The 25404-nt window shown below is 37.6% G+C and overlaps 1 protein-coding gene across 3 annotated transcripts; it reads left to right on the plus strand.

Annotated features, from left to right (window-relative positions):
* The first annotated feature begins 546 nt into the window (after positions 1-546).
* On the plus strand, positions 547-23534 carry LOC103282643 (zinc finger protein 318). 3 transcript variants are annotated; one of them, XM_008125380.3, is made up of 7 exons: positions 548-822; positions 7236-7360; positions 12649-13213; positions 14823-16088; positions 18176-18275; positions 18902-19171; positions 20151-23534. In XM_008125380.3, the coding sequence occupies exons 1-6, from the start codon at positions 643-645 to the stop codon at positions 19132-19134; spliced, it is 2469 nt and encodes an 822-aa protein (XP_008123587.1). In that variant the 5' UTR covers positions 548-642; the 3' UTR covers positions 19135-19171; positions 20151-23534. The 3 variants fall into 3 exon arrangements, 2 of the variants coding, with proteins under 2 accessions (XP_008123591.1, XP_008123587.1); XR_010003918.1 differs by lacking the exon at positions 18176-18275 and having other exon boundaries at positions 547-822; XM_008125384.3 differs by lacking the exons at positions 18176-18275; positions 20151-23534 and having other exon boundaries at positions 547-822; positions 18902-19829.
* The last annotated feature ends 1870 nt before the right edge of the window (positions 23535-25404 follow it).

Here is a 25404-nt window from a genome sequence, read left to right on the forward strand (position 1 = left end):
GCAGTCTGTCTCTTGCAGTGACTCTCAGCAATATTTGTTGCTGCTGATTAATAATAATAAGTTTATTTATATCCCGCCTCCATGTCCCCCGAAGGGGACTTGGGGTGGCTCACAGAAATATCAAATAAAAACAATAACAGTATACAATACCTCAATAGACAAAAACATGCACCAATTATAAAATCTAAACATTAACCTATGAAATAAAAACACACTTAATAAAACATAGAATTAAAACCAGCGAGATTACAGTAATAGATAAACTAAAGTGCGCATTATAAGTTGTAAACTCAAGATAACAGATAAAGTGCAGCTGATTAGACAGCAAACTGCGACTTAGGTCTACTTCTCGTAAAAAAGAAAATAAGCAACACTGAGCCGTGATAGCTAAAGTGGTGTCAAACTGAATTAATTGTAGTAGTGTCTATTAATCGGCCTTAAAAGAATATTTCAACACGGGCAGCACGCATGCGCATACCACTTCAAACCCCGCCTCCGCCATTTTGAAAGGATGGCGAATGAGAATTCTCTCCCCCCGCCCCTCTATTACCTCATTTCCGGCGCTGTGATATTCGCGTACGCAAGGCCGCAGGCTAGGCAGCAGGCTGAGGGGAGGAGCGGCCGGTTGGCCGAAAGGGCGTCATGCACCGAGTCGGCGGCAGCAACAGCAGCAGCACTCGGGACTCCCGAAGTGCCCGCTCCAGGTCGCGGCGGAGGCGCTCGGTCTCTCCTTCCGCTCGGGACCGGCGTCGGAGGAGGTCGCGCTCTTCCTCTCGCCGTCGCCCCGCTCGCCACTCGCCCGCCCCGCGCAGCGCCAGAAGGGTACGCTCTCCGCGGAGGGGCCGGGGAGGGAGGCCGCGGGAGACGGAGGAGGAGGCGGCTCGTCGAAATCATTCCTAACAACAATAATAATAACCACCATCATCCTCGTTGTCATCTACTATAACAGGTCGAGCATCCCTAATAATAATAATATCTATAACAAGTTGAACATCTCTTGCCCCTAATAATATCAATCATCATCATCATCTACAATGACAAGTCGAACATTCCTTATCCTTAATAATAATAATAATAACAGTAATCTATAACTGGTTGAACATCTCTTGTCCTTAATACTATCAATAATAATAATAATCATCATCATCATCATTTACAATGACAGATCGAACATTCCTTATCCCTAATACAGTAGAGTCTCACTTATCTAACACTCGCTTATCCAACGTTCTGGATTATCCAACGCATTTTTGTAGTCAATGTTTTCAATATATCGTGATATTTTGGTGCTAAATTTGTAAATACATTAATTACTACATAGCATTACTGCTTATTGAACTACTTTTTCTGTCAAATTTGTTGTATAACATGATGTTTTCGTGCTTAATTTGTAAAATCATAACCTAATTTGATGTTTAATAGGCTTTTCATTAAGGCCTCCTTATTATCCAACATATTCACTTATCCAACATTCTGCCGGCCCGTTAATGTTGGATAAGTGAGACTCTACTGTAATAATAATCATCATCTATAACTGGTTGAACATCTCTTGTCCCAAATAATATCAATAATAATCATCATAATCATTATCTACACTGACAGGTCGAACATTCCTTATCCCCAATTATAATTATTACAGGTTGAACATCTCTTGTCCCTAATAAAATCAATAATAATTATAATAATAATAATCTACAGTAACAGGTCGAACATCCCATATCCCTAATAATAATAACCTATAACAGGTTGAACATCTCTTGCTAATAACATCAATAGTAATCATCATCATCATCTATAACAGGTTGAACATTCCTTATCCCTAATAATAGTAGTAGTAGTAATAATAATAATCTATAACTGGTTGTACATCTATTGTCCCAAATAATATTTATTTATTTACATCACTTTTACCCCGCCTTTATCCCCGAGGGGACTCAAAGCGGCTTACAATAAATAGGCAAAAATCCAATGCCTAAAAACAATGTAAAACCAACAATTCATATAAAACAATCTACAAAACAACAATTTATATAAAACAGATACCATAACAAAATAAAATCACATTATATAAAATTTTAAGCATGTCCAAGATTAGAATCCATTCATCCAGAATCCTCAATAAGTCTTCGTACAGGTCATGTAAAGTCCATGTTTAGTTAATATCCTTAATATCCCTAATAATAATCATTATCATCATCTATAGCAGGTTGAACATCTCTTTCCCTAATAATATCAGTAATAATAAGAATAATAATGTACAATAACAGGTTAAACATCCCTTATCCCTAATAATAATAATAATAATAATAATAATAATAATAATAATAATAATTATTATTATTATTGAAGAAGGCATTGAAGAAGGGAAAAATAATTGAAAGTGAGGGCATCAATATGCCCAATGGCCAAACAATAAAGTGTCACCAGCCAGAGGCCTATAAATATCTGGGCATATTACAGCTGGACAACATCAAGCATGAACATGTGAAGATTGTGGTCAGTAAAGAATACACACAAAGGGTCAGAAAAATTCTCAAAAGCAAGCTCAATGGAGGCAACACCATCAAGGCCATAAACACCTGGGCCATACCTGTCATAAGATATACTGCTGGCATTATAAATTGGACACAGGCGGAACTGGACAATTTGGACAGAAAAACAAGAAAACTCATGACCATTCATCATTCACTGCACCCTCGCAGTGATGTTGACCGGCTGTATCTGCCTAGAAGATCAGGGGGCAGAGGACTCTTACAAGTAAAACAAGCAGTCAAAGAAGAAGAACATGCCCTGGCAGAATATGTCAAGCAAAGTGAAGAACCTGCTTTGATTGAAGTCAAAAATCAGAAACTCCTCAAAGCACAGCAGACAAAAAACCAGTACAAGAAAACCGCACTACAAACTAGAGCTGCCAGCTGGCACAACAAAACACTGCATGGAAAGTTCCTTGACAAAATTGAAGGAAAAGCTGATAAAGAGAAGACCTGGCTCTGGCTCACGAATGGGACCCTGAAGAAGGAGACAGAAGGCCTGATCCTTGCAGCCCAGGAGCAAGCCATCAGAACAAATGCAATCAAGGCCAAGATCGAAAAATCAGCTGATAACCCAAAGTGCAGACTGTGCAAGGAAACCGATGAAACCATTGATCATATCCTCAGCTGCTGTAAGAAAATTGCACAGACAGACTACAAACAGAGGCACAACTATGTGGCCCAAATGATTCATTGGAACCTATGCCTCAAGTATCACCTCCCTGCAGTTAAGAACTGGTGGGATCACAAACCTGCAAAGGTTGTGGAAAATGAACACGCAAAGATACTGTGGGACTTCCGAATCCAGACTGACAAAGTTCTGGAACACAACACACCAGACATCACAGTTGTGGAAAAGAACAAGGTTTGGATCATTGATGTTGCCATCCCAGGTGACAGTCGCATTGAAGAAAAACAACAGGAAAAACTCAGCCGCTATCAGGACCTCAAGATTGAACTTCAAAGACTCTGGCAGAAACCAGTGCAGGTGGTCCCGGTGGTGATGGGCACACTGGGTGCCGTGCCAAAAGATCTCAGCCGGCACTTGGAAACAATAGACATTGACAAAATTACGATCTGCCAACTGCAAAAGGCCACCTTACTGGGATCTGCACGCATCATCCGAAAATACATCACACAGTCCTAGACACTTGGGAAGTGTTCGACTTGTGATTTTGTGAAACGAAATCCAGCATATCTATCTTGTTTGCTGTGTCATACAACGTCGTTGTGTCAATAATAATAATAATAATAATCTATAACATGTCGAGCATCTCTTATCTCAGATGCTGGACCCAGGGAGCACACAACTCCTCTGCTACAGCACCTTCATTGGCTGCCAATTTGTTTCCGAGCCTGATTCAAGGTGCTGTTTTTGACCTTTAAAGCCCTGAGCAGTTCAGGTCTAACTTACTTATCCAACTGCATCTCCTCATACCAACCTGCCCAGTCAGGGGAGACCCTACTCTTGCTTCTGCCACCATCCCAAATGCAGTTGGCAGCAACGAGAGAAGGAAGGCTAAATTTTTATTGACTGGAGCAAAATGCAATATGATCTGACAAGACTCCACATTAATGTATATTGATTGTTTTATATGTTTTTATATGTGTTTTAATTGCTGTTGGTTTGTGCTGTATTTAATATGTTGGAAGCTGCTTTGGGTCTCTTTGTGGGAGAAAGACAAAATATAAATAAAGATTTTATTATTATTATTATATCTCTAGCAATGTCAGTAATCTACTTTAACAAATCGAACATCCCTTATCCCTAATAATAATAATAATAATAATAATAATAATAATAATAATAATCTATAAAGATTGAACATCCCTTATCCCTAATAATAACAATAATCTGTAACAGGTCGAACATCTCTAATCCTTAACAATAGTAATAATAGTAATAATAATAATCTATAACAGGTTGAACATCTCTTATCCTTAATAATAATAACAACACCTGGGTTTCTGAGAGAGTTCCATGTTTGCTTTCCGATGATTCAGTGGCCACAACTGGACCATCGTCGACAAAATTATTTTCTGGTGTACTGTATAGGCAAAATATTATTACAAATATCCGACTTACATAAGAATCATACTTAAGAACAGGGGTGAGACAACAGGAGGTAAGAGAAATCTGCCCCTAGGAAGGGAAATTCAAACCTGAAAGAGTTTTCTTGGGGGAAAAGGTGTCTCCACTGAAGCTTTTATCACCAATCCTCATTTCCACAGCAAGCCAATTTTTTCAAAATCCAGTTCTCACAGGGATAGAAAGTGTAGTGAAATCTTTTGAACAGGGGCACAGACAGCAAAACAAACATCACAGCAAACATCACATTTCCCTATGCTATCCAAAGCTGTTAGCTTCCGGGCACAATTTAAAGTGCTGGCTTTGACCTTCAAAACCTTAAACAGCTCTGGTCCAACTTACCTCTCAATGTATCGCCCCCTACGAGCCATCTCGCAGATTAAGATCTTAAAGTGAAGCCCTGCTCTCGGTCCCCCCACCGTCACAGGTGCGGTTGGCAGCTGTGGAACTTCTTGCCAAGGGAGATTAGGGAAGCTCCCTCACTTATATTTTTCAGGAAGCAGCTGAAGACCTGGCTGTGGGATCAAGCATTTGACCCACCCTAAGATATGATCTGATATGACCTGATGGATTAATATTAATTCGAACACAGATTGGCTCTGACTTGGGCTTGAAATTTCCCCTTTTGTAATGGTCACATGGTTTTAATTGTTTTAATTTGATTTGGATACCAGCTTACATTTGTGTTTTATGTTTGGTTTTTCTACATGTTGTATTATATGTGGCATTCTGCCATTATTAAGAGCGCTCTGAGTCCCTCTGGGGGAGAAGAGCAGTATATAAATAAATAAATAAATAAATGCTAAAAATATTTTTGACTGGAGTTATTCTAAAAAATGTACCTGTTCCGACTTACATACCAATTCAACTTTGGGACTACCTGTACAGAAAAAGAGATCCCACCTAAATATTAGGATGTGCTTCCTGACAGTAAGAGCTGTTTGACAGTGGAATGTAGTGAACTTTCTTTACAGGTTTTTAAACCGATGCTGGATAAGTGGATATTCATCTGTTGGGGGAGGTTTGGTTTTGTGTTCCTGCATGGCAGAGGGTTGGATTGGATGGCCCTTGTGTTTTCTTTCAACTCTGATTCTATTAATGTATCACTGATAGGGAAAGAGGTCACCCCATGGCATAAACATACTATGCTTTTTTCTAGGAAGTGAAAATATTTCATTCATGGCTATTGTTTACATTCATAAAAGAGATACAAAATCCAAATGAGTTCTAAGCAGGGAGTTCAGAGATGGCTGATAAAGATCTTAAGGTACATAGTAAGTAAATATATAGAAGAAAAGATGGTCTTTAAAGCAGAAAAGAACATATCTGTCCCAAATTGTGTAAATCCTTAAAAGTTTACACCAACACTTTTACCTAGCTACAGACTAAAAATTCATGCTGACCAAACATAATATGGTCAAATTTCCCAGTTCCGGTTAATATAGACATATCTCCATCAAGTTTGCAGACGACACAAAACTGGGAGGGATAGCTAACACTCCAGAAGACAGGAGCAGAATTCAAAACGATCTTGACAGACTAGAGAGATGGGCCAAAACTAACAAAATGAAGTTCAACAGGGACAAATGCAAGATACTTCACTTCGGCAGAAAAAATGGAAATCAAAGATACAGAATGGGGGACGCCTGGCTTGACAGCAGTGTGTGCGAAAAAGACCTTGGAGTCCTCGTGGACAACAAGTTAAACATGAGCCAACAATGTGATGCGGCTGCTAAAAAAGCCAATGGGATTCTGGCCTGCATCAATAGGGGAATAGCGTCTAGATCCAGGGAAGTTATGCTCCCCCTCTATTCTGCTTTGGTCAGACCACACCTGGAATACTGTGTCCAATTTTGGGCACCACAGTTGAAGGGAGATGTTGACAAACTGGAAAGCGTCCAGAGGAGGGCGACTAAAATGATTAAGGGTCTGGAGAACAAGCCCTATGAGGAGCGGCTTAAAGAGCTGGGCATGTTTAGCCTGCAGAAGAGAAGGCTGAGAGGAGACATGATAGCCATGTACAAATACGTGAAGGGAAGTCATAGGGAAGAGGGAGCAAGCTTGTTTTCTGCTGCCCTGCAGACTAGGACACGGAACAATGGCTTCAAACTACAGGAAAGGAGATTCCACTTGAACATCAGGAAGAACTTCCTCACAGTGAGGGCTGTTCGACAGTGGAACTCTCTCCCCGGGGCCGTGGTGGAGGCTCCTTCCTTGGAGGCTTTTAAGCAGAGGCTGGATGGCCATCTGTCGGGGGTGCTTTGAATGCGATTTCCTGCTTCTTAGCAGGGGGTTGGACTAGATGGCCCATGTGGTCTCTTCCAACTCTACTATTCTATGATTCTATGATTCTAATGAAAGAGTTGTATTCCTGGAATTAGAAATAGAAAAAATAGGATTAGGTTTCTATACCACAAAAAATGAGCAAGTATTGTAAACTTGTTTCAGGATAGCTATATGTTGTGTTTCTGAAACTACTGTTGTCTTGAAATTCTACTGCTTATTAGGTTGCTACCTTCTTACTTCCAAAATAATATCAGTTGTCTATGAGAGGGTTTTGCTGCTTGATTAACATATTTGCTGCTATAATAGGACAGACTTTTAATTTATTGCAGAGACATTCTCTGGACCGACATTCTCATTCACCAGGACGGCGGTCTCCAAATCAGCACTTTAAAGACAGTGTGAAGACCTCTACTAGACTGGGTTTACCAGTGGATAGTCTGAGGGATTTTAACAGGTATGGTACTTACAACGTTGCTATGTAATGATACAGAAAATATGTGGGACACAATATTCCAAGAATATTATGTTTTATGGTAAAGTTGTTTAGCTCGGCTCTGCTCTTTAAATTTAGGTTGGTATTCTCAGTTGAAGTGCATAACTCTTGTGAAGTATGTGGAATAGCCTTTAAGGTAAAATCCCCCAGTGACATTAGTTTTGACAGAATTATAAAAATATAAGCACAGGACTAGTAAAAATCATACAAGTTACTGTAAGTGTCTATTAATTAAACTATATCTTCATGCCATCTATGGTATACTGCCTGCAGTCATCAACTTTGTGCAAGTTGGTATATTTTAAAATTAAATAGAAAGTGTTACTTTAGCTTGTCTTCTGTGTGTATAGCTTTGCAGCCATGTTTAAACAATATCATTTTTAATTAAAAGTTTGATACTACCCAATAAACAGCACAATCTGTTTAAAATAAGACAGTAGGTGACAATTTGTAACTTACATATAGTCCCAAAGGTTCCTTTCTGCAGTACATCTTCTCTTGTTATAATTACAGAATCCTTTGTCTAACATACTTGATTGAGGAAATAGATTTGCATGTTCAATAGCAACATTCCCAGTACAGTTTTAAATGCAATATATTGATAAGCAATGTTGGTGGTAAGGTTGCCAATCTCCAAAAATCCTTCCAAGAACATTAGCAATATGTAGGCTCAATTCCTTTATCTTTGAGACAAGAGCCATAGAACTAGTTCTCCTAATGAAAGAGTGAAGTGGGTATACTTTGTCCTCTTCATAGTAGTATAAAAAGTGAACAGGGTTCGCTTGGTTCTGGATTTCAAATTTGTCAACAAATATTTGAAGTTCAGATGCTTCAGCATACTCCCAAGAACATATTTTCCCAGAAGACTCCCTCAATATATTTTTGGAAGCTTATTTTTATGTTGGTGTCTATTCATCATTGTGCAGTACCTTTATTTTTGCTATCATGATGCCCACTTTCAAAGCTTTTTGGATTAGCTTTGGCACATAAAATATTCAACATAGTCATAATTGTCTCAGTGGCCCACCTGAAACTGCAGCACTGTACTTGGACGATATCCTCCTAAAACTTCACACACTTTGGAGGGGGTGTCAACAAGCCCTGGAGATCACCATGGCAGTTCTCCAGAACCATAGATTTGCAGTCAAAAAACAAAACATTAATCTTATCTTAATCCAGAATCTAGTTTATATAGGTGTCCTTAGAGACACAGGAAAAGGGCACATTGCTTCCTCTCCAGGGGGAAACTTCCATAACAACACATTACCACATCAAAATTCAGTTAACGGAAAATTGGCTTACCTATCAACATATCCTCAAAAAAACAGATCAAAATGAAATGATCATAAAAACACAAGAAGAAATTAAGCAGGAATACCCAAAGACATTGTGGTTCCAATACTATCAAATATTACAGTGCTATAAAGAAGACGCCAAAGTAGGTTTTGAGCAAACAGTAGGTCCATGGGAGTTAATCATGCAAAGGGGGGAAAAGTTATTAAGATATTATACCAGATATTGCTGCAATGGGCAACGGAGGAAGAGCAGGTTAAGAACTGCCAGGTGAAGTGGGCTAGAGATTTAGGAAATAATATAAATCTAAGTCAGTGAGAAGAAATATGGTGTAAAAAACTGAAATTCATGACAGCCTCTGAGATAAGAGAGAATTGGTATAAAATGTTATTTAGGTGCTATTATACGCCAGATAAAATAGCCAAATTTTGTAAACAGGCCTCCAACAAATGTTGGAAATGTGATAAAGAGATAGGGACTTTTTCCATCAGTGGTGGAAATGCAAAAAAGTTAAAAAATATTGGAATGAGGTACATGACACAACTCAAAAATACTACAACAAATATTCCCACTAAAGTCCGAAATGTACTTATTAGGCATAACAAACCAAAAAATGAACAAAAATCAGGATAAAATGTTTTTCTTAATGGGCACAGCTGCTAGGATAGTCCTTGCCAAGGTATGGAAGCAAAATAAGATACCCTCCATAAATGAATGGATACTGAAATTGTTGATACAAATGGACATTTTATCACAGAAGTTAAGAGACGTAAAAATAAAAACAGATTGGTCAAGCTTTAAAGATTTTATTCATAAGAATGGAAACACATTTACAATTGATTTATCTGAAGTATGAAGAACAATGATTATGAATAAGGTCAACTGGACACTGAAGCAGACGCTGGAAACTACGAAAACATAACTCTGCAGGAGGTCAAAAGGAAGTCATCCTTTTTTTTCCTCCCCCTTTTTTCCCATACTCTCTTTACCCACCACTTACCATCACTTTACCCAACCTTATTCCCCACAGAATTGTTTTCCTCGCTTTACCTGTAAAACAACATTTGAAAAGCAATAAAAACTTTTTTAAAAAAAATCAGTTAACTGGGGACATCAGAGACATTTGTCCTCTAGTGAACAAACCATTATTTCTCTAGTACTGCATCTAAACTAGAATTAATGGTGTTTGACACCTCTATCATAGTTCAATAGTATGTAATCATGAAAGTTATAGTTTTACAAGGTTTTTAGCTTTCTCTTATCAAAATGTGCTAGTACTTCACCAAATTACAAATCTCAGTGTAGAAGCATCCAAGGAATGCTTCCAAGACCCTTCAAGGGAGGCCATAATCACAAATGCATGTCTCTTGGACTGAGAGGCTTTTGAAAAGTGCTGTGGGAGGGAGGATCATTTCAAAGGCACCTCAGCGGGAGGTGGTGGTGGAATTAAGCAGACCAGACATACAGCATCAGTCGGCTAGAGCTTCATGTTGTCAGCCTGTCTCCTACACTTTCAACAAGCACTCAAAAGGACAGATGTGATCATACACAGGGATAAGACCTTATCCTCTCAATTTACACTGAAACCCACTGACCTTTTTGGGGACTATTGTTCTATCCTTTGCAGCAAAACACATTCAAGACATCCTGAACTTGGAAGCTGCCACACCAATGGATCTATGGGAATGGAGCCTGGATCTGATAAACTTTCAAATTCAAGCGCACTTTGGCCACCTACATGTTAACCTTTGCACCGGACACAAACCACAAACTCCCCAAGTCCCATTCCCTCAGAGCAGAAGCCCAGCATGCTCTCCACATGATCTGGACACTAGACTGACTATATTTCTTACCACCAACCCCCCTTTATCTCTAGAGAGCTCAGGAAGTTCAGGTAGGAAAGAGTTACAATCATGCCGGTTGCATTTATAACCCAAAAACCATCTCAAAATCCAGCTCTATCCAACCTTCTCAGTCAGAATGGCAGTCCTATCTAAGAGCAGGTTATTCAGAGAAAGTGATCAACACACCTTTAGTTTAGTTTCCAGGCAAACTTTGCATTCTGGAAAGAAGGTAGGATATAAATGTGATCAATAAATCCAATAAACAAATAACTAAATAAATATCCTATATTTCATAAGCTTTCCTCAAATGAGCTTGGAGGACATCAGCAGGAGTGAAAGTGGTTCTAGATTTCTTACTAGCAAACCTTGTCCTAGGTCTCAAACATCTTACAGCTGCAAAATTGCCGCCTTCATTTTATCATCCTACCAGAGCCATCCTGTTTCTTTCCTCCTTTATGTAAAGTAGTTTTAAAGAGGGACTTTGCTTGTCAGTGGTAGCTCAACACTTCCATATCCTTGTCTGAACTGTTAAAAACTGACTGCTGTTTCAGATCTAGTCTATTAAGGTGCTTTTCCTTGTGACAGTCACATCAACCAAGAGAACCACAGACTTGGTAAACTTTTCAATGGACCCCTCCCACTGCAAATTCTGTTCTAGCTCATGTCTTTCCCTGACTTGATCCATAAAAAGGAACTCCCTTGTTGAGAATATGTACCAAATGATATTAACTGCAAGTGAAAAATTGGTGGGTTATGGAACTCACTGCATGAGCTACAAAATCCAGCCATTATATAAATTGGCAGGAACTCCAGGTGATTTATTTAGTACTGCTTGCTGTAATCTAGGAGAAAAACATCCCCATCAGAACAGAAAACAATGCTATGTAATTTAATACGTTTACAAACAAGTCTCCACATCCCATTTCAGGAAGGCAGCCCACCTCCTCTTCTGGAAAGAGTACAGTTCAATCTATTTTGGCTCAGATTGTACAAGGCAATTTCAGTGTATAGGTAGGCTATTTCAACAGTAGTATTATCCAGCTAGAAGCTTGGAGCCTGAGTCATGAGCACTTCATGCAAATGCTAATCTGGATAGGAAAATAGAGAACAAGTTGTCGTGGTTCTTCATATCAGATTGATGCCCACTCTCTAAACACATATGTGACCAAAGAATTGTCAATGCCTGCTTTGTTCACTTATTCTACTGACAAGAGTCAAGGATGTGAAGAAAGCATAAGCTCAGACAGTGCAAATAGTTTTAACCGCATAACTTGTAGTTCTTGGAAATCCAACAGCAATCAACAACCTCATGACTCCTTCCTCTGACACTAGACTTTCTATCTGCCGCAATATCCAGGTTGCCTCTGCCTTGTAGAAATGATGTTGAGCCTGTCCAAAGATTGTACAGACACTATTAATGTCTAGGTGTCTCTCTATCTCCAGATATATATAAGACCATTTTAAAATGTTTTATTCAATTTTAAATCAAATGCAGTTAACAATATACAAGCATGGGTGTTCGACTTCTTGTCTTTCTTTCTACCTAAATATGGGCTTCATCCATCAGTTTGCACGTGGACTGCCCATCATGCACCACTCAAAAAATGGAACATTAGTTATACTTAAAGTGAATGTCCCTTTTGTTGTTTAGAAAACAATCTATGTAATCCCAGGGTGGTGTCTCCATCACTTCTCCAGTTTATAGTTTATCTTCCTAGGGTTTAGCTGTTGCTTTCTCTGCATAATTGTTGTAAGGGCTGTTTTTCCTTTGACTGCTTAATTTTCCAATTCATTTGCATGGCAGTTTGAGAAACTGGCAGCAGGAAATAAAGACTCATCAGTTAAGATCTTCTGAGTTGCATGATTTTTTCCCATCACATGATTATGATAGACAACTGGGTGGATTGCTTCTCTGAGCCTCCAAGAGCAGACATTCATATTAAGAAAAAAGTATTCAATTTCCTTGAGAACAACATTGTGGGGAATTATACTAGCTAAGGTGGGTTCAGAATAAGAAGTGTTCATAATAGTCAGACCTCTTCAGGCAAATCTGTATTCAGGAGATTATATATCAAGATCCTCACATTGTAACTTGTGTATCTCTCTCATCAGGGATAACCTGGCTCATGATGCAGCATCTAGCAGACATTTTTCACTTCCTAAAAGTCTTAATCCATATCCCTTGGATGAAGACCATCGTTTTAGTCATGATGGGGACTACCGCCAGTCAGATTATGTGGTAAAATATAACCATCTAGCACATCTGTATCGGCAACAAGAAACTGATTTGAATGGTGACCCACTCAAAGAATCCTCAAATTCATCAAAAGATAGAAGGCAGGAACATAAACACCTTAATTATGATAGAAATGATAGACTGCTTGATGGGACTGTAGACCAAAATGATTTCGTACCAGGAATACAGAAATATTGTAAACAAAATTTTAGTAGAAGCCCAAGCCCAGTAGATTTCCATGAACTCAAACTTGATAAGCGAAAAAGAGAAGAGGTGCACAGAAATTTGACTCAAGAACTCCCTGGCAATAGCTACAGGCTTCCTGGGCAAGCTAAGCCAGTTTGGCCTTCTGAATCTCATCGCATTTATACACCTGATGAAGTGCCACAGATACCAAAAAAATCAATTTTGAAGAAACGTGTGGGGGATTCCTCTGTGCAGGTTTGTAGTGTGTTCTTTTCCTTCTTGGTTGAAGTTTTGTTTCCAGTTTAAACTTGAACCACAATATCTGGCTTAATTTCTGTTAATCAACAAATATATTCAGAACGTCACTGATATGAAATTGATTTGGTTTTAATTATCATCATTAGTATATTCATAGTTATCATCATGAAGACATTTTTACATACTTGAAAATTAAATAATAATAATAATAATGAATGTATTACCTGCCTCTTCCTGTGGCTTGAGGTGGGACACAACATCATTTAAACAAGAGGTAAAATACTACAAGATACACAGAGTTAAAATCCACTGATAAAATGTAGATTAAAATTCACAACTTAAAATTGACCCAGTAGGCCTGTCAGAAGAGCTGAGTTTTCAATTGTGTCTTAGATTCCAACAGCTGATTTAGCTTTGGAACTCTTCTAGCAGTTCGTTCCACAGTCTTGGGGTAGCCAATGAAAAGATCCTCTGGATGATAGTTGCCAGTCGGGTTCTGGCAGGCTAGAGTAGACGCCCCCCAGATGACCTAAGTGTTTGGAGCGGATTGTATGGGATTGTATGGGAGTGGATTGTATGGGATTGTATGGGAGAAGGCAATCCTGGACTCAAACCATGTAAGACACTAAAGATCAAAACCAACACTGTACTTTGCCCAGAAATGAATTGGCAACCAGTGGAGTGACTTTAATATCAATAACCAGGGGAGTGACTTTAATAGCTGTAATATGCTCACTCCTGGATCTTCTTGTGACCAATCTAGCTGCTGTATTTTGAACCAGCTGGAGTTTCCAAACTTGGTACAAAGGTAGCCCAATGTAAAGCGCACTGCAGAAGTCCAACCTTGAGGTTACCAGTGTGCACTGCTATCTTCAGGTCCTCAGATTCAAGGAAGGGGTGCAGCTGGAGTATCAAAATTCTTGACCAATTCTGTCCTCTAGAAATCTTTGGAAGTGACAAAGTCATCCTATAGAAAGATGCAATTTGTTTGTTTATATATAGTTTTACACCACCAATTTTGTGTTTGTAAATAACAAAGTCAGCAAATCAAACAATTTCTAATATCTTTCGATTCTAAGGTGAACCTATCAGGATTTTATTTTGACAAGATTTGTTCAGAAGGGGGTTGCCACTGCCTTACTTTCAGGATGAGCAAGTGGACCTTTTTAAAAATCACTTAGTGGGCTTCCAGAGCCAAATGCAGATTCATTGTTTTGTCAAGACTCAAACCATATACTGTACTGATTCAGGAACAGCAACTCAAAGTAATACGATCATATGCATTTTCAAAATTCAATAAAAACAGCTGGAAGATCTTTGTCATATGCATAAAATAAAATCAGAGAGCAGATATTTTCAGCATTTTGGTGCAGTGATTGATGTCCATTGGAAGCTATAAATAGAATTACACTGGAGGCCCTAAAGAGTCCTAGAGAAAACAGTTTAATCATATATATGAATACTAAAATCCAAAAAGATCAAAACTGCAAATGTGGAGGGCTGAGTATAATAACAAACAACATTTTTTAAAAATTTTTAGATTGATGTTTTTGTAGCAGCAATGTAAGAGAACCCGTTTCTTACTAATCCTTTTCTTTTGCCCTAGCCTTGCAGCACTGATAATTCATTGGATGCAGAAAATTTCCTCAAAGAATTCAGTACATGTTCAGGTATAGAATCAGCTGCTAGCAACAAATCTGACATCCCTGTGCATGATCGGCAACCACATTCTCGATACCAACAGAATTCTGATAATTTTTTGAAACAGAACAAGGATTGTGAGTCAACTTTCGAGCCTGCTGATCAACAGAGTGATTTCTTGCTCCCTCATGAAAGAGCCAGCCAGGATGGGAATGGCTTTTCATGCATTTTGGGCACAATGACAGATTCTACCAGTGCTCAAGAAAAAAGAAGACACAATGAAGATAAAGAGAAAATTGTTTATGATTATGGTCATAAGAATGATTCTCACATTAACTCTTGCTGTGCTCAAAAGATAACACTGGCTGTGGAAGAAGAAACTATGAAGCAAAAAGTAACCTCTTTGTCTCTTCCTGGTTCTTATGTAAAAACAGACACTTCAGAAAAGTCCCAGCCAGAATATGAGAAGATCCATGACTTGCTCAAAACCATTGGACTTGATATTGGAGTAGATGAAATTGGTAAACTTGCCGCCCGCACTCAGGAACGACTCCATGGGAAAAACACATCTCGTTCACCTGATCGCCATATGGTAGCTTCTCATAAATCAAAATCCCGGAAGAAGCATCAAAGTAGAAGTGACACTGATTCTCCAGAGCCAGTGCGAAAATACTCTCTCTCTCCTGGTTCTTCCTCGCCATCTAAAGATATATCTGATGACAATAAAAGGAAAACTGTAGGACAAGATAATTCTTTTGGCACAAAACCTGCACTCCCATCAGCTATAACTTGTCTTCCTAATTTGTCTCCTTTCACTTCATTATCTTGGTACAGCTTTCCATACTTCACACCATTTGGTGCAGCCCAGTTACCACAAAACTATACAGTTCCCACAATTCCTCCTGGCTTTATTCCATATGGACCATATGTGACTTATGGAGCTCCTGGCTGGCCCATGTATGCTCAGCAGGGTGATCCTGCTCTTTCAGCCCTGCATGCATATCATACAGCAATGATGCCAGCGTATTATTCACAACCCAAGCTCAAGGCAATTGAGGAAATTTCCGCAGACAAAGAGGTTCTGTGTAGTGAGTTTAATGACTCTGTTCATGAGGAAATCCCTGATACTGCTCCAAACTCCAAATTGCCCTCTCATTTGTCTCCACTTGCACTCAAATCTGCCAAAGAAAGACTATCTGATGAACAAAATCGGATTTCTCAGAGGCAAAAGGTGAGAGTTTTGAGAGTTTGAGTCTGTAGACAAATTTTTTATAGCTATGTTTGTTTTTCAGTCTTTCCCCCTCTTTCAGTATAATAGAGCAATGGAGTTGTTTCCAGTGAGAAATGAATTAATTGATTGTCTCATTGTTCCTTCATACTACAAAGCACTTTGGTATTTTAATATATAGTGTGTTTGCTCTTCCATGTAATACTACCTACCAAGTGGTGCAAAACTGATTACTTAGTTAAGAATTGTTGATCATCAACATGTTCATAGCAGAGAGTTCTTTGTTGTGACAACAGTTAGAGAATAGCCTTCCCTTGGAGGTCTGATTGGCACCAGTGCTTTTGTCTTTCTAACACCAAGTGAAAAAGGTATTTGCTAAAGCTTTGGGGACCTAGTTGGTTTTATATAAACCTCATGCACAGATGATTTAGAATAGTGTAAAATTATTTTGGCCATTTTAAATCTGTATTTTTAACTTTTATTATATTTATAGCTTTTGTACAATGTAAATGTTTTGCTTTATCTGTTTTACCTTGTGCAAGTCACCTTGAATTTCAAATTTGGAAAAAAGCGATATAATCATGATTTTGAGTAACAAAACAAAAACATCAGTGTTAAACATCCTTTGTTAAACCAGGGATGAACAAGATCTGGAAGTCTGGGGCCATGTTTTTATTAATTATTAGTGGAGTTATAGGCCAGGAAAATCATTCCAAAGACATATGCCAGATAGAAATGGTAACTGAGGAGTTAAATTACTTAGTACATGAAAGGGCTGGACAAAGGACGACATGTCAGATGGATTCAATATCTGAAGGTGTCACCAGAGATAATCAGAGAAAGGCAATGATATATAAGGACAGACTATGTGCTTGATCTTTCTCTTTTGCCACGATCGCCTCTGTAAGTAACTGTAAATTGTTAAGTTTGGAACAAAAATAAAGCATTTGCCGCCAAGGGCTCTTGGCAGAGAAACAGTAACAGGGTGTTTGTTTAACTACAGCAGGGAGGCAGAAGGAGAAGATAGGGTGCAGAGGTTTTTAAAGTGCAATAACGTTCATGATCTGGAGTCTGCAGAATCCAGGAGTCAGCGTGAATACCAAGTGTCTTTTTGGGGACCCCTGATAGTTTCTGCTTCTAGGATCTACCACAATATGGGTCCCAACAGCCCCTGAAACAAGTGAAGTGGTTAGGAGTTTATGTCAGATTTTGTAAAAGGCTGAATGGGGGTGGGGTGTGTGTTGTGTACCTTTCAAAAATAAAGAATTATTGTTTGGGGAGGGGGGCTTACAAAAAGAATAATGGTTGGCTATTGACTCGGTTTTTCGTGGCTGAAGGAACTTCAAGAGACGGGGCTGCAAAAGTGGTCTGGAGCCTACATAGGCAGTATATCGGCCACAAAAATCTATTAATCCTTTGAACCATATGGGTTTTTGTATTGTTCTATTTTGCTGATTTTTAGGAAAAAAATTATAGAGTTTTACATGCATTTAATTTTATGGGTAATTTACTTGCTTTTTAATAATAATTTATGTATCTTTCTTTATGGCCTCATCATTGCTTTAAATATATGTGTTCAATTTTTTCTAAACTGCCTTGGATCCTGCTATCAGGGAAAAGCTGGGACACAAAGGAATTAAAGCCCCACATTTTATTACAGTATAGTAAATTATGGCCACAGTCTAACACAGTTTTACATCTGCTTCACCCTATTCTTTTGAGTCCCTTCGGGGAGATGGGGCGGGGTACAAGAATAAATTATTATTATTATTATTATTATTATTATTATTATTATTATTATTATTATTATTATTATTATACTCTCAAGCATGCTTTATTCTATTGTATGGTCTTTGTCTCTCTTTGTTTGACTCTCTTATTTATTAGAATATCCCAACAAGTTTCTTAGACATCACCACACATTTTATGACAGAAATGCTATGTAATGTTAGTGAACTTATAAGAAATCAGTGACACTTTATGATCAGGAGGACACACATGAAGTTAACCACAGTGGCTTTTGCAATGTTTTGATATGGTCAGTGAAAAGATTTAGTTTCATTCTGCTGTTTTTTTCACAACCTTTTCAGGTTAAACAGGAAATAGAACAGTTGAAGGGTGAACAAGAAGCTCAGCAAAAGCAACTATTTTATTTGAGAATTGAGTTGGTCAGGCTTTCAAGACTAAAAGGTAGTGCCTCCTTTCATTTTTACAATTCTATTCTCATTGATAATGATGCTTGCTATTGCACAATGTACTAGAAGAACTTGGATTACATTACATATCTAACACATTTTTGTTCCTGGGATATAAATGTCATTTCCTAATTGGTTCTACCATAAAAACATGGAAAATGTTTATTAAACTGCAAAAACTTTATTTTTGTGTGACATCCTGCAGCACATTTTGCTATAGTATTTCAGTGAAAATCTCAAGAGTCTCAACCAATTTAATGTAGTTTGTGACAACCACAAAAACAAACTTTCTGGAGTATAACAACTACTTTAAAAGTAAATGTTGTACAATTAAACAGGAAATAACACTTTCAAACCAGGAACAGAACATTTTTCAAATGTTGTTACATTGTAATATTTTTATGTATTGCCTGCCCTAGGCATTACAGAATTTTTTTTTAATGGGGAAGAAAATAGGATTCATCAGATATCCCAACAGGAAGCTTTTGTCAGTAATGCACACACAGTTTCTGGCATTTGGGCCTGATAGGTTGTTATCTAACAATTTAAATTATTTAAAACGTTTTTATGTCTTAATACATTTTTCTTGTGCTTCCTGTTCTGTCACTTTGACTGGTGCAGACAAGATGTCCCGGAAGAAATCTAAAAGGAAAGACCCGTTGTTCATTGAAGTGGTCCACAAGCGAAACTGTATTCAGGTGGAGGTTGCTGACTTGGAAATCAAAGTCAATGCTGCAGAAGAGAAAAAATGTGAGCTTGACACGGTAGCTCAGATCTTAGGAATCAACATTTTTGAGAAATCTCAGAAACTGTCTTCAGAAAGGAGAGAGTCTTCAGAAAAGTATGGCAGATGACACAAAAAACAAGAGGAGGATTCCTAGCCCATTCAAGGTAACATTCTAAGTGTTGGTATTAAGTAGATGTACACAGATGGGTATTTTGTATCATGATATCTTAGCCAAGGTGAAAACAAGCCATCCTCTTGCGCATGCTTCTCTTATGTTTCTCCTTGTGCAGCAGACATACTGGTTAGTCTTCAATAAACTATAGTTTGCCTTTGTTTTGAACTTGAGAAACTATGGATAGTGTCAAACATGCAAATATATTAAACTGCAGTTTCAGGTGTATTTGATAACAAGGCTTGATTCAAAGCTGATAATCTGAAGGTGAAACCAATAGCCTGTTTCTACTCTTGGAATAGCACCTACTGATGGCAGATTACCTTCAACCTCCCCTTGTCTTCTGTGAATAGTTTGGGAATCCCTAAAGTAAATTTTGCATTGCAGAGGGACTGAGAGGGAAAGGCTCACTGCACATGAAAAAATCATCTTGAGCAGTTTTAGATGTATCCCATAGTTCTGTGCTTAGGATGACATGGGAAATTACAACTAAATGAAGAAATGCTGTTTGGTTTGTCAGCTTTTGTGAGGGCCAATGTGATGCGCAAGGGGAAAAATTACAGGCTGCTGTTCTTCAGTTGAAGCAGTATCATGAGCCAAAGATTGGTAACTGTTATTGTGAAATAAATAGATAAGTGATTGCAATCCAATATATTTTGTTCTGCTTTTTCTCTTAGCCTACTAATAGTATCAGCAAAATTAATTTTTAAATGCCTTAAAATAAGATGAAGTTAGTAATTTACACAGTAATGTAACAAGAAAATACAAAGCAATTTTTCAGGGTAATTGTTTTGAATAGGGTTGAAAGAGGATAAGAATAAATTTTAATGTAGAAAATTGTAGAACAATATTAGAACAATATGTATACACTTTCTTGTGTTGTGAAATGTTAGTGATGCTTGAACAAGATCAATAATTTAAGGGAATGTGCTGTTTAAATATTCTTTTTTTTTTAAATGATTTTTCTTCAGTCATAAGAAGACAGTCAGAGAAGAGACAAATGCAGCAGAAGCAAAGACTTTAAAAGTCTGTGCACCTCAGTTGACTTGATTCCAATACATCTTTTAGCAGATGTGGTAAGGTTCTTGAGATTAAGACTTAGCTTCGTGAAGCTCCGTAAAACAGCCTTCATTACTGTTATGATCCTAATCTTGTATATATTTCTCATATTATTTTGACGTTTAAAGAAAAGTAAATCTGTTGTTAATAAATTTTGTCTCATGGATTTTTGATGTATATAAAATGTCAATACATCACTTCTGCCAGATCCTTAAGAATTGACATATCCTCTCCATAGATAATATAGCCACTTTTATTTTTCCTGATCCACTTATGGTTAATTTACAAGAGGAGTTATCTTAAACTCCCACATCTCAGTCATTTCTTAAGCAGTTCTTCATTTTATGTGGTGGATTAGCAAAGACGTCCAAGGATTGGGACCAATGTAAGTAAAATGTAGTAATGGAGGCTTCTTTTAAACTTATTTACACTTTTCATGTGAAATCAGTAACAGTGGGTGGGTTTCTCCTGAGTGCTGTTTTGCCCCACAGGGTAAATGGAAGGATGCTCATATATTGTCATCTTAGGAATGCATTGTAAAACCACAAAGATTATTTTATTTGATTTTAATCACCAAGGTGATGAACAACAAAACAACATAGTATAAAGATAAAAACATTTTAATCCACATTAAACATTTTAATAACATGACTACTCTTCTGGAAGCAGATGCATAAAAGTCACACTTTTTGTTACTTTTTTTAAATAAAGGGGGGGGGGGTGCAACTATTACACTATGAAAAAAATCTGCCTTTGATGCTCCGGTTTTTGTTTTTTTAAAAAATTAACTGCTTTTCCTCCAAAAAGGGAGTAGGAGGTTTGATTCAGCTTCAAACAAATAGCTCCATTTCTGTTTATTTGTTTTTATAAAACTGTTTTACCTTTGGATGAAGAATGGAAGAGCAAAGCTCTAGAAACCTCCATTTCATAGTTTTTACGCAATGAAGCCTATGAAACAATCAACACAGCCTTAATCTAAACACTAGTCTGTGTTTAAATTTACATATACAGTAGAGTCTCGCTTATCCAACATAAACGGGCTGGCAGAACGTTGGATAAGCGAAAATGTTGGATAATAAGGAGCGATTAAGGAAAAACCTATTAAATGTCAAAGTATGGTATGATTTTACAAATTAAGCACCAAAACATGTTTTTCAACAAATTGACAGAAAAGCAGTTCAATATACGGTAACGTTATGTAGTAATTACTGTCTTTATTAATTTAGCACCAAAACATCGCAATATATTGAAAACATTGACTATAAAAACATTGACTATTAAAAGGCAGACTGCGTTGGATAATACAGAACGTTGGATAAGTGAAGGTTGGATAAGCGAGACTACTGTAAAAGGTTTAGGATCTTCTAATATAGTGTACATTTTTGATGTCATAACTGGAGAATAGGGTCCAGATCAAGTTTTGTTGTAATTATATTCTTATTAGAAAATAATCACAGACACCAGTCTGCCTGGGCTAATGTAAATATTTATTTATTTATTTATTTATTTATTTACAGTATTTATATTCCACCCCAAAGAGGACTCAGGGTGGTTCATAGAACACATTATAACAATGACAACACAGACAACAGATAGAGTTATATATAGGCTTTCCCATCTTTCAGCATTTTTGGAGGCTGTGCTCGGTTTGGGCCACCAGTGGGTGCTGTCCCTCAATCTCCCTGCCAAAAAGCTTTCTTTGTTCATAAATTTCCTCCTTTTTTTGATCAAATGCCGATCCTACTGTAAGTACCTCCTCACTTTAATGCGGTTCCTATTTACCACTCACATTTGTATTTGAACTGTTAGGTAGGCAGAAGCTGCACTAAAGATCAGGAGCTCACCCTGACCCAGGCATCAAGCTCTCAACCTTCCGATTGGCAAAATTTATTGGTTTGGTGATTAACCTGCTGTGCTAAAGCCTGGCCCAATATGAATATGAATCCACATCTTTGTTCATAATCCATAGTGTCCATAATTCATAAGGACACAAATACAGTGACAGCATGTTTCTGTATTGGTAGAGAAAAGAACTGGTAAAACATCTGCAACTATTCATTTCCTAAAAAGATTAAGAAGTTACTTAAAGGCACAAGCACACATACATACACAGAGATATGAAGCAAAGTTTAGAGAAATTTTAAATAGTTATTGTTACTTCTGTAATTCAAGGTATAGGGATGAAATAGCAAAAACAAGGAAGACGATACAATGTGAAAAAAAGTAATAATCTAGGAAGAGGCTGTTTTAATTTGAAAACTTAGTAGTTTAATAGCCAGGATATTCCTTTATGGATTTATGGGCAGAACTGGAAATATTAATTCCATAAACTAGGGTGAAACCTATTCAACTTGAATACCTATTGAACTTGAAATGTTGAAATAGCTACTGTATACCATAAAGCACACAGGCATTGGATATTGTCAAATCAGTGTAACACAGTAACTGCTGTTATTAATCAGAATCTGATAATAAATTACTCTTACAGTCTGGGACTATATATCAAAGCAATGCTGCGTTCTATCTCTATTTACTACTTTGATAAATAATCAAGCACATATTAATAATTTTGTAGACTTGTAAATAATACTTTTCAGATTTGAGTATTTGGCTATTTAGGAAAACAAAATGACAGGAGAAATGTCTCAGGGAAAAGGATGCCTCTCTTCCATAATTTTTTTGAATTTTTATTGGGGGATACTGGGATATACTCACATAATTTATTCATCATTATTACTTGAGGTCTCAAACACAAGAAACAGATTTGAGTTCAGCAGAAAACTCAAGTTCATTGAATTCAGTGGAGTTTATTTGTGGATAACTATGCACATGAATGGCTGCTGGTGAAACAAATAGACATTACTAGATTGATTGTAAAGGGATTTTGGATTGAAGAAATCATGTGAACTCTTTATAATTTGCTTTCAGTTTTTAATTGTTTTTTGTTCCTGAATTCTAGAGATCTGAGTGTATCATTACACATGTGTAGTCTACACAAATCACTTCATAATGTAACTGGAAAGCTATAGCCCAGATACAGTATCTACTTTTTCTAGTTTACTCCAACTCTAGAAATTAAAAATAATTATGATGTATAATTAATTTTGCCATGCTGACTAATTGATATTTGATTAAAGCAAGAAGTGGTTATAGAATCTCACTGTCCATGCCCAAATAACTGCCTAACTCTCTCTTCAGTTTGTGGTCAAAAAGCTCTGCATAGATGATGGATTAAATAAGTTCTTCTGAAAACGTATGGCTTCTGTTTGCATATAAAGATCTGATGTCAATATTGATTGCCTGTTTTTTGTTTTTAAAAAAATTCCTCACCTCTTCCAACTAAAATGTCTCTTCCATGAATATAAAGTGTTACATAATACAAGTAGATGAGCACAAAAACATGTCACATCGTCTTCTGATATACAGAAAACTGGAATTTTAAAAACCAACTTTTTGTCTTCTCAACTGAACAATCTTAGTAGTTGACATTTAGAAATGGCAGAAAATGCTAAACTGAAAAATTATACCATTTGTTCTCAAAATAACTAAAAAGACTTCTCTTTTAATTGATATGCATAGTTTGTTTGTAAATTGAAGATTTGCTTATTTGGACCTCCAGTAGATTTATTACTGCAAATGGAAGCCAAATCTCGATATTATTTATTTATTACAACATTTATATCCCGCCCTTCTCACCCAACAGGGGACTCAGGGCGGCTTACCATAAAACACACACATAAAACCTGTACAATACACTATAAATCAGTTAAAAATTAACTTACATAAAACATTCATAAAACGCATTATAAAATACAGATAGGCGTGTTCAAGTTTAAAAGACTGGGTCTGTCAATTGAGTTCCAGCGTACATAATAGTAATTAATGCTGCTGATTCTTATTTGAAAGCCTGGCCCCACAACCAAGTTTTAACCTTCCTACGGAATGATAGGAGGGAGTGAGCCTGCCTGACTTCAATGGGGAGGGCGTTCCATAGGCGGGGAGCCACTACTGAAAAGGCCCTGTCTCTCGTCCCCGCCAGCCGCACCTGTGAGGCTGACGGGACCGTGAGCAGGGCCTCATCTGATGATCTTAAGCTTCGAGGTGGGTCGTAGCGGGAGACACGTTCGGACAGATAAGCTGGGCCGGAACCGTTTATATGCAATAATAGATAACCGGATATGCAATAATAGAAGATAACCGAACATTTTAAACCATACAAACTTAGAAACAGGTTACATTTTTTGCTTCATGTGAACACCTTGCTGCTACATCCTTATTCTATTTATTTATTTATTTACTTGCAGTGTTTGTATTTCCCCCTTTTCACCCCGAAGGGGACTCTGGGCGGATCACATTGCACACATATAAGGCAAACATTCAATGCCATAACATAGAACAGAGACAGAGTCAGATGCAGGCACGGGCTGGCCTCGAACTCATGACCTCTTGGTCAGAGTGATTTGTTGCAGCTGGCTGCTAACCAGCCTGTGCTACTTCCCGGCAATGCTGCTACTGGATTTGTTATCAACGTCTGTATTACAAGAAAGTTTAATTAAAAATAATTCCTAGGCCAGAAACTACTCTAAATAATTATAGTCTAAAACAAGGGTAGAGAAATTGCAGCCTCTTAAGCGCCGCGCCTCCCCCCCCCCCCCCCCCCCCGGGTATATAAATGGGGAACCTTGGGAAGCCCTTCATACCATTTCCACCTACCTTCTTGTGTCTCTGTCAAAGTGGTAACTAGAAGTGATAGATAGTGCTGATGGAGAAGGTCTCTGGGCATCATCAGGGGCAGTCCACAAAGGAATTGGGATAAAAACTAGACTCCAAACCCCACACAGCTGTCCATCTTAAAGCAAAACTGAAGGATGATTTGACAAGAAGATTTTATAGAGCTTTAATCCAGTCATATTTAATGCTGTTGAGTATCCAAATTGTTATAATTTGGAGTTAAAAGGTGATCTTTTGGTGAAGATAATCCCATAAAAAGAAAAGTAATTGTTTTAGGTTTGAGGTGATATTGGTTATATGAAAGATGTAATTTCACAGTTGGACCTTTACAGCAAAGTTATTGTTTGCCAGAACTACTTAAACAGGCTATAAAATATGTTGATCGGTGTCTATATTAAAACAGGTGCTGCTATGACAACTTCATTTATTATAAAA

The sequence above is a fragment of the Anolis carolinensis genome, chromosome 1 (assembly GCF_035594765.1).
Source record: "Anolis carolinensis isolate JA03-04 chromosome 1, rAnoCar3.1.pri, whole genome shotgun sequence".
Lineage (NCBI taxonomy): Eukaryota > Metazoa > Chordata > Lepidosauria > Squamata > Dactyloidae > Anolis > Anolis carolinensis.

Coding starts and splice junctions, on each gene's coding strand:
- LOC103282643 (XM_008125380.3), top strand. CDS start 643: ATGCACCGAGTCGGCGGCAGCAACAGCAGCAGCACTCGGGACTCCCGA. Junction 13,214..14,822: donor TGGGGGATTCCTCTGTGCAG/GTTTGTAGTGTG, acceptor CTTTTGCCCTAG/CCTTGCAGCACTGATAATTC. Junction 16,089..18,175: donor GGATTTCTCAGAGGCAAAAG/GTGAGAGTTTTG, acceptor CAACCTTTTCAG/GTTAAACAGGAAATAGAACA.